Source organism: Galendromus occidentalis, unplaced genomic scaffold (genome assembly GCF_000255335.2).
Source record: "Galendromus occidentalis unplaced genomic scaffold, Mocc_1.1 scf7180000076786, whole genome shotgun sequence".
NCBI classification, from domain to species: Eukaryota; Metazoa; Arthropoda; class Arachnida; order Mesostigmata; family Phytoseiidae; genus Galendromus; species Galendromus occidentalis.
Genome location: NW_003804775.1, coordinates 1 through 9,624, shown reverse-complemented (window position 1 = coordinate 9,624; position 9,624 = coordinate 1). Strand labels below are relative to the sequence as shown.

The window sequence follows — 9,624 nt, the reverse complement described above, 5'->3', positions numbered from 1 at the left end:
GAGGATGAATTGGTATCGGTCTTCGAACTCATTTTCGTTTTCCTGCAAGTTCCATGAGGAATTTCCGTCTGACGATAAGGCCCTCTTGAAATATTCAACTCCGGACACCGTTTGCTCGTGGAGACCGCAGTCGCAGGGTTTTTGTCTTCGAATTCTCTCCACTTCCCCTTTGCACCTTTCGGATTTTTCGTGGATGATCGATCAGTAGGGTTGCTGGCATTCTTTGATATCCTGGATCTGACCTTGGGTCCTGAGGAAAGCCGACCTGTTGGAACGCGAACATCTTTCGAAGTACCTGGTCTGTCGAGAGGAGCTCCGAGTCTGTCTGAAGGAAGGCTTTCCTTTATCCGACCTGTCATGACAGCCTTACTAATCCTCGCCGCCTTGGTACTACCCTTTGCTGTCGTTTTGCCTCCATTTATGTTGGCGACACGGTCAGATCCACGAGTTGAGTTCACGGTTTTCGTTGCCGCAGATTTCACTTTCATTCGGCTCGTGCGGACGTCACGAACTTCATCCTCCGCAACTCCTTTTCCTCGTGTAGACTTACGTCTCAGCATGATGATAGGAACCTGAACTACTCGTGCGATGCGAACTATGTAGCTGTTTTAGTTATGCTCCGGTGCCGATCTTGCGCGAACACTGCGCATCAACACCAAAGTCCTAACGCCATAACGAAAGTTTCATGACCGTTAGCCGTTAGCCGTAGCAGATTTCAAGCGACAACCGTCCATAGCAACTTGGAAACCGCGCCGTCCAAGTATTGCTGCTTCAGCTCCGCTTCCATTGAGAGCATTGATTCCGACTTCTCAAAAATTTCTCATTAAGGAATTTCGCCATTCGAGTGGCGTGAATTTTGAGGACACAAGTGATCTTCAGCGTTAGTGATGGCATCCGAAGAGGACGTACAGCGTGGACGAATTGGAACCGATACTTCATCACCTTCACCATCGTCGAACTCAGTCTACGTCCAGGATTTGGATAGGACAGTGAATGACAATCAGAGAGATGAACTCGGAGGGATTCCTAGTATTTCCACAGCGCGATCCTCTGCCGAACGGATGCGATCATACCGTCAACGAGTCGCGAAGCCCAAGACGAAGCCTCTCTCAGGCGCAGAGCGCAAGCGGAGAAGTCGAGAGCGAAAAAAAGTTCGACAGCGGCTCATTGCGGGCGCTGAGCTCCCCAACAATTCGCCAACTTTACACCCTTATCGGTCATCACCGGCAACTGAAGAATTCGTCAAAGGCTTCCTCGATCAAGACTATGGTCATTCGTGCTCCGTCTGCGATAGATTATGGTTCCGAAACGATTTACAGCTGGCTCGCCCTATCCATCGGGCAATCATGGAGAAAATCGGATGTTCCGCTCAGGACGCCCGATTGTGCCATACTTGCTACGATTCTTTGAGTGAGGGTAGAATTCCAAAACTGGCCACCTACAATGGCTTCCGATATCCACCGAAGCCCCTCAATTTACCCGAGCTGAATGCAATCACGACGCGCTTGATCAGCCCGCGGATTCCATTTATGCAGATTCGTCGTTTGAGATGGGGCACCGGGCCATACAGAATCGTTGGACAAATCATCAATGTACCCGTAGACGTACAGTCCATGATTTCGGAACTACCGCGTAATCTCGCCGAAGACTTCTCATTCAACGTGTCTCTTAAGAAGCATATGATTCATAAAACTACGGCATACTCGGGACTCGTCAAAATAGAAGACCTCAGAGCGTGGCTGGGATATCTTCAGGACACTCCATTGTACCGACACTACGGAATCAAAATCGACTGGGCCCGACTGCGCGAAACTGCTGCCGATGCTGAAAATGAAGAGCTTGACGAAGTTGATGCCGCGAATGATTCTGAAATGCTCTATGCATCCCAGCAAACCCTGTTGTGGAACGAAGACAAATATTTCGAGTTCGCTCCGGGTCAGAAATCCATACCCATCAACGTCGTTTACGACGAGCATGCGGAAGAACTCTCGTTCCCTGATATCTATTATGGGGTTCCTCGAGAATTCCGGCTGGGAGTGAACGTGACACCTTTCTCGATAGCAACGAGTGAAATCCGTCGAACTGATCGACGTGGCGCATCACCGGAGCATATCTTATACATGGCTATGAAAATAATGCGCTTAAGGATAGCGAAAGGCCTGTACGCGACGTTCCGAAATAGTGATCATTTAAAAAACGTCACACGAGAAATGATCGAAGACCCGCGATTTCTCAATGAATGCGTTGACAAAAACTTCGCATTCCTTAAATCGATACCCAACTCGGTTCAATATTGGTCGTCCCGGAAAAAAGATTTGTTTGCAATGATCCGCCAGCTCGGCAAGCCCACGTTCTTCCTCACGATGAGTGCAAATGAAATCAAATGGCCAAATTTATTACGACTCCTCCATAAACTCCGAACCGGTAACACGGTTGGCGTCGAAAATCTGTTATCGCAATTCTCTGCTGCTTACAGAGCTTATCTCGTCAACGAAGATTCAGTCACATGCTGCGTATACTTCTGGAAAATGATGAATATAATCATGCGTATTCTCCAATCTGACCGAATCAGCCCTTTCGGCCGGAACCATATCATTGATTCATTTTTACGAATCGAATTCCAGCATCGAGGAAGTCCGCATATGCATGCCCTCATCTGGTTGAACGACGTTCCGAAGGAAGAAGTCTCGGAAACAATGCCTCAAACAATCGAGCTCATTGATCGATTGTGCTCGGTGGATGTCAAGCAGTCAATCATAAACCCAGATCACGCGTCCCTCCAAGTCCATCAACATACCTTCACTTGTTACAAAAATTCTCAAAAACCACGTCAAAAATCGGAAAAATGTCGTTTCGGCATACCCTTTTGGCCCTCCCCCACAACTCGAATTCTCTTACCAATGGCCAAAGATGACGGTCGGCGCAAGAATTTCCGAATAAAGGCTCGATCAATGAAAGGAGCCTTGGAAGAAAACGAATACGAGAGCATTGAGACCTTCTGGTCAGATTTCGGCCTGGATTCAGATGAATATTACAACATAATAAGAGCAGACATTCAGCGCCCTACAATCATTTTCAAACGGGATATGACCGAAATTTGGATCAATACCTTTAACCCCTGGATCGCTAACACTTTAGCCTCGAACATGGATTTCCAATACATCTTGGAAGAGTATAGTTGCGCGTCATATGTCGTGGAATACGTCAACAAAACGAATCGAGGCATATCCAATCTACAGAGGCAATTGAAAGACCTCCAGAATCAATATCCGGATCGAGACTATACCGAACTCCTGAAAAGAGTCAGCCTCAGATTGCTCGACGCAGTGGAAATGACTACCCAAGAAGCAGCTTGGTATTTACTGCGACCAACCAATGAGTGAAGCTAGTCGTGAAGTGATTTTCATCAATACAGATGTTCCCAACAAACGATTCATCTGTCGCAAATCACTGGCACAAATGAGATCCGAAGACTTGGCACCGAATTCCACCGACATCTGGGCGACGGACATCATCCAGAAGTATGAAAATCGGCCCTCAGAATTGCTAACCATGTGTTTGGCTGATTTTGCAGCTAACATGACACCGGTCCGGGGGAAACGGGACGCCGAAGGCCATCAGATATACCATGAACGAACTCGTTCACGCGTTATACGATGGACTCGATTCGAAATCGATGATGTCATCCACTACAAGCGAAGCATGGTACTCTCATTCTATCCCTTCAATAATGAACACACTGACCTCCTAGATTGTGACAAGTTCCTCGCTCTATACGATGAGAATGAATTGGGAATCGAAAACCGACGCCAAAATTACGAAGTTACCGAAGACTTGGAAGATAGAATCGCCAAACAACACGAAGTATGGGATGAAATGATTCAAGACGACACCCTCATCGATGAACGAGACTCCGAGACTCCTGATCTCCCAACAGATTTATTGGCGCAACCCATCAATGACGATATCCGCAATGTTCCAGTCCCTATGACATTACCTTCTACAATCAAAAAACGATCGAATGTGCTACCATCAGCTCAGTACTGTGAGTTGATGAGGAGCACGAATTTTAAGCAAAGAGCCTTACTGAAACATTGCCTCGCTCGCATTCATGATCCGACCATACCACCGGTACAAATATTCCTGACAGGACCCGCTGGTAGCGGTAAAACCTTCACCTTAAAACTTCTAATGGAAACTTACAACCGATTCGCAGCAACTCATAATACCGACCGGAACATGTACGTGGCTGCAGCTTCAACAGGAAAAGCAGCTGTACTCATAAACGGAACAACGGTCCACAATGCTTTCAGCATTTCCGTGATTCAGCGCCGCGGAGGCCTTTCTTTCGAATCACTACAACTTTATCGCAATGCATTCGCGAAGGTGAAGATTGTTTTCATCGATGAAATTAGTATGATTGGTTCAGGACTGTTCCATACCATTAATGAAAGGTTCAAAATCATCAACATGGAGCACGATATGCCATTCGGCGGAATGGACATCATCTTCAGCGGCGATCTTCGACAATTGCCGCCGGTGAAAATGACACCCATCTACGAGCCGTTGCAGCGGGGAATACATCGGTCAGTACTCTGGCAATCTCTGGCTTATTATCCCTTACGGAAAGTGATGCGTCAAAGCGATGAAATGTTTTCCCGAATCCTCACTAAAATCGGTAACGGAGACAACCTTGACGACGACGAACAATCTCAAATCGAGTCAAGGTTCAGAACTCGACAATGGTGCCTCGAACACGCCAAAGATGTCATCCGAATCTTTCACAAAAATGTAGACGTCGATCATTACAACAGAACAGCGGTCGATGCCCAATGGCATGCAACGGCGACTGATGCGTATTTCGGTACGAATGATCAGAGTCTAATTGCAACTGCCCGTACCCGAGTTCATCGCCTGACGACATCGGAAAGCGCTAACTTGACGTACGATTTACCACTCTGCCTCGACAAACCCTATATGATAACATGTAATGTTGACGTAGAGGATGCACTAGCAAATGGTGTAATCGGCATCCTGAAATTCGTCGAGTTCAGCAATCATGATGACAGCGATATCAACAACTCGCAACCAGGGACATCGACGAGTTCAGGATCAAAAATGAACCGCCTGTGGTTGGACTTTGGAACGGACCACAAAATCGGAGCGCTCGCGAGATCGAAACATCGAGCAATTGCCATGACGCATCGAGTTATCCAGCGCGATTGGACACCATTGTATAAAAAAACAGCAAGCTTCCAAGTGCCGAACAACAAAGGCATCCGATGCCGACGTGTGAATTTCCCTCTGACTTTGGCTTGCGCCCTGATCACACATAAATCACAAGGAAGCACTTTCGACAACGTAGTGTTCGACTACGCGCGAGGGTTACAACAACAATTGGTTTATGTAGCTTTATCCCGGGTAAGATCCATGGAGGGATTATTCATGACGAATGCTGAAGACGACTTCAAATTTTATCATGCTCGGCCAGTCTTGACTTCGGACCTGCGGAAGCTGCGCGACGAGCTCAAACGATTGGACGCTCACTGTCTCGAGACTGAAGATCAGAAAATTCTCAAAAAACTCGAAACTGCCAAGATCGTTCTACTCAACTTGAACGTCCAGAGTTTGCCTGCGCACGCCGAAGACCTCTTGACAGACCCAGTTCTTATGAAATCAACGATCTTCTGCCTCACCGAAACGTGGAACGACAACGATACCCCAACATTGATGAACGGCCTGAATCTAATCGCTCTCAATAAACGACCCATCCGAGCTGGAGGCGTCGCAATATATGAACGAAAACGAGTGGGAGAACCATGCCACCGGAACTCACCCCAACCCCTATTGATACAAGAAGATTGCGGCGATTTCTGCAGCAGTCAATTTCTAATCAACGGGCAATCAACGACACTTGTTTGCGTATACATTACGCCAGGCACAAATCTTCCAGCTATCAACGACTTCTTCAAAAGACACCAAGGAATCATCGATTCAAAACGGAAATTCGACGCGGACGAACCGCTAATTATATGCGGCGATTTCAATTGCGATATCAGCAAACCCTGTATCAAAGAACAGCTGACAACCCTCATGTACTCATATTTCCATACAAATCTCATTTCGATATCAGATCAACCCACCACAAACGGTCAATCCACTATAGATCTCATCTTCACCAGACACATTCAGTACCAAGAAATTCTTACAAATATCACCTATTTCAGCCATCACCGAGCAATACTCACTATTCTAGAATAAGCTCATCAACCAGAACACATTTCTAGAAAAAATAAGATTGAATAAACGATTTATATCATTCCGTCACAACCGCAGACGCGTGTCCCACGTGAACCCCTGGTTCGGCTTCCAGCCGAACCTGCTCGGAATTTTTTCTTTGTGTGCTCAAGATGATTTCGCGAGATCCCTGTTATATTCAGGAGTCCCTGGATATTACACGTGGAATCTATCCACCAGGAACTTCCAGAGACGCAAGCAGGGGACACCAGTCGCTGGTCAAACGAATTTATATTCTTCTGATGCACTGGGTCGAATGTACACTGTTCATCCCAACAACCACGAATGCTTCTACCTGAGGTTGTTGTTAGTTAATGTCCGGGGACCTCGATCTTTCGAGGAATTGAGAACAGTTGATGGTGAGGTGTGTGAAACTTATAGAGAGGCGTGCCGAAGATTGAACCTTCTTGAAAACGATTCCCATTGGGATTCTACATTGGCTGACGCATCGACCTCTGCAGTGCCGCACCAAATACGCACTCTGTTTGCCATCATATTGACAACGTGTTCCCCATCGGACCCTAAAGATCTCTGGGAGAAATTTAAAGACCCTATGAGCGAAGATATCCTACGGCGTCTGCGGAGAACAAATGATAATCCCGAAATGCAGATCACGCAAAGCATTCATAATGAAGCTCTCCGACTGGTGGAAGATATATGCTTGACGATCGCTAACAAAAGTTTGGGACAATTGGGACTGCACTCTGTAGAACGATCCGTCATTGACATCAATGATCGTGTTGTGGAGCGCGAGACATGTTTCGAGTTCGATTGTTTGGATGAATTTGTGGTGACAAATCTCTCCAAATTACTGCCTGAGCAGCTGAATGCCTACAGTACAATTATGCAAGCGATATCACTGAAAAGAGGTGGGTTGCATTTCTTGGATGCTCCTGGAGGAACAGGCAAAACTTTTCTTCTCTCGCTGATCTTGGCAAAAGTCCGGTCTCAGAGAGGGATGGCATTAGCTATAGCCTCCTCTGGAATCGCAGCGACACTCCTCGATGGTGGTCGGACTGCTCACTCGGCTCTGAAGTTGCCACTAAATCTTCACATATGCGAGTCGCCTACATGTAATATAGCAAAAAACTGCGGTATGGGCTTGGTTCTCAAATGATGTGATGTTATCGTGTGGGACGAATGCACGATGGCTCACAAAAAAGCTTTGGAAGCGCTGGATCGTTCATTGAAAGATCTCAGGGATTCCTTGGACATTTTTGGCGGATGCGTAGTATTATTGAGTGGTGACTTTCGGCAAACACTGCCTGTCATACCACGATCGACACCAGCAGATGAATTGAATGCTTGCCTCAAATCGTCTGTTTTGTGGCGCCATGTGAAGAAAATTTCGCTCAAGACGGATATGCGAGTTCATCTGCAACGAGATGCTTATGCTCAACGCTTTGCAAGTCAACTCCTAGACATCGGAAATGGAAAGATCCCAATCGACAAGTCCAATGGATGTATAACTCTCCCGGAAGACTTCTGCACGGTTACATCCAGTAGACAAGAGCTGATCGAAAAAATCTTCCCGGATATCGTACTCAGATACGAAAGCCATGATTGGCTAAGCGAACGTGCTATACTCGCCGCGAAACACTGCGATGTGAATGCCGTCAACGCGAGCGTCCAACAATCGTTGCCAGGCAATGCGACAGTGTACAAATCCATCGATACAGTTATCGATGAGAATGAGGCCGTAAACTACCCGACGGAATTCTTGAACTCATTAGAGCTGTCAGGTATCCCCTCCCACATTCTGACGTTGAAAATTGGCGTTCCGATCATCCTCTTGCGAAACATCAATCCTCCACAACTATGTAATGGAACAAGACTGTCAGTGAAGAATCTTATGAAGAATTTGATCGAAGCAACCATTTTGACCGGCAAATACAAGGGGGAGAATGTTCTACTACCAAGGATCCCGATGATCCCGATCGATTTACCCTTCGAGTTCAAGCGCCTTCAATTTCCAATAAGACTTGCGTTCGCGATGACCATCAATAAGGCGCAGGGCCAATCTCTCCAGGTCTGCGGGCTGGATTTAGAGAATTCATGTTTTTCCCACGGACAGCTTTATGTCGCTACCTCACGTGTCGGGAAACCATCTGACTTATTCGTTTTTGCACCAAATAGGATGACCAAAAACGTTGTCCATCAACAAGTTATTGATTAAACACAGAAACCGCTCTCACCAAGAATGAGTTTCAATTGAAATCACAGGAACTCTCCCTTGCATTGATCGAGTACTCTTCTCAAACATTGTCTATCGTTCAACTACCTGTTCTGATGATCATAACGCCTCCGGTTGGTCTGTGGCGGTACGGCGAGGCGTCTCCCGTACCTCTTCACCAGTTGACCGTGGGACTTTACACCGGTAACCGCGGGACTCTACATCGGTAATTTGAGGCGCATACATCTATTCATAGCATCCAACAGATGCATCATATATAATACTCTCTATGAATGTTACCGTCATTCGCGGTAGGAGACGTTTATTATTCCAGAATGTCGTTCGATTGTACAATTGTACCCTGCTTCGAGTCTCTAGATCAAATACCGAAAGATCATTTCGCGGAATATTTTAGTCCGGGGAAAAATTCGGCATCCTGGCTCTCTCCGTTGTTCCCACTGCAGTTCTTCCGAACTAATACTGGACTGAGTAACTTCTGATTTCCTATTGCGCGGGCATCGGTTAATGTTCAATGCAGGGACTCAAAAGTACTGGATCATCAGAGCGTGAGTTTTTCGATGACAAACGACGCAGCTACGCGGAATGGCAGATGTGGGTCGCGGCAACGCGCGACGAGCACGGCTAGTTTTCGTATAAAAAGGGGGGGGTGTCCATGGTTTCGTTATCCAGTCTTCGACAGGATAAAACGACATGCCAAGAAGCAAGTCACGAGCGAGAAGAGAAATCGTAAAATACAAGAGCAGGAGTCGGCGAGGAACCCGGAGCCGGCGAAGAGCCAGCAAGCGAGAACAGCGGCGTTGCAGCTGCGGGAGACGGCGGTACATTGAGTGGTACTCGGACGAATCGAGTCCAGGGAGCCCGTCCAGGGGCTCATCGAGAAGAAGAGTTCGTCGCAGGAGCGACATGCCGGAGGAGCTCGAGATGGAAATAAGGACCGAGCCGATTGGTGGTCCGGGGTCGGCTCCAGGTCCGGGCGGCCGCCCGGCCGCCTGGACTGTGGGGAGCCGGCCCCCGAGGAGGTCAAGATGGCCCTCCTGGAGCAGAGGGTCCGAAGGGTGCGACTGCTCGGTCGCCTATGAGCGCTTCCCCGGCCGCCACCCCGCTCCCACCACTTACTCCAAGTTGGTGGGACG

The 9,624-nt window shown here is 47.5% G+C and overlaps 2 protein-coding genes across 2 annotated transcripts; both read left to right on the top strand.

Annotated features, from left to right (window-relative positions):
* Window positions 1-1,346: 1,346 nt before the first annotated feature.
* LOC100908633 (uncharacterized) lies at window positions 1,347-6,261 on the top strand. Its single transcript, XM_029110570.1, is given in 2 exon segments — window positions 1,347-3,368; window positions 3,370-6,261. Coding segments are annotated over 2 exon segments (4,914 nt in total).
* Window positions 6,262-7,444: 1,183 nt separating this feature from the next.
* Window positions 7,445-8,473, top strand: LOC100908495 (ATP-dependent DNA helicase RRM3-like). Its single transcript, XM_003740161.1, has one exon. It carries the CDS (start codon window positions 7,445-7,447, stop codon window positions 8,471-8,473), a length of 1,029 nt encoding a protein of 342 aa, XP_003740209.1.
* The last annotated feature ends 1,151 nt before the right edge of the window (window positions 8,474-9,624 follow it).

Bases quoted from the DNA above. Each gene is read 5' to 3' on its own strand.
- LOC100908495 (XM_003740161.1), top strand. From the start codon at position 7,445: ATGGCTCACAAAAAAGCTTTGGAAGCGCTGGATCGTTCATTGAAAGAT.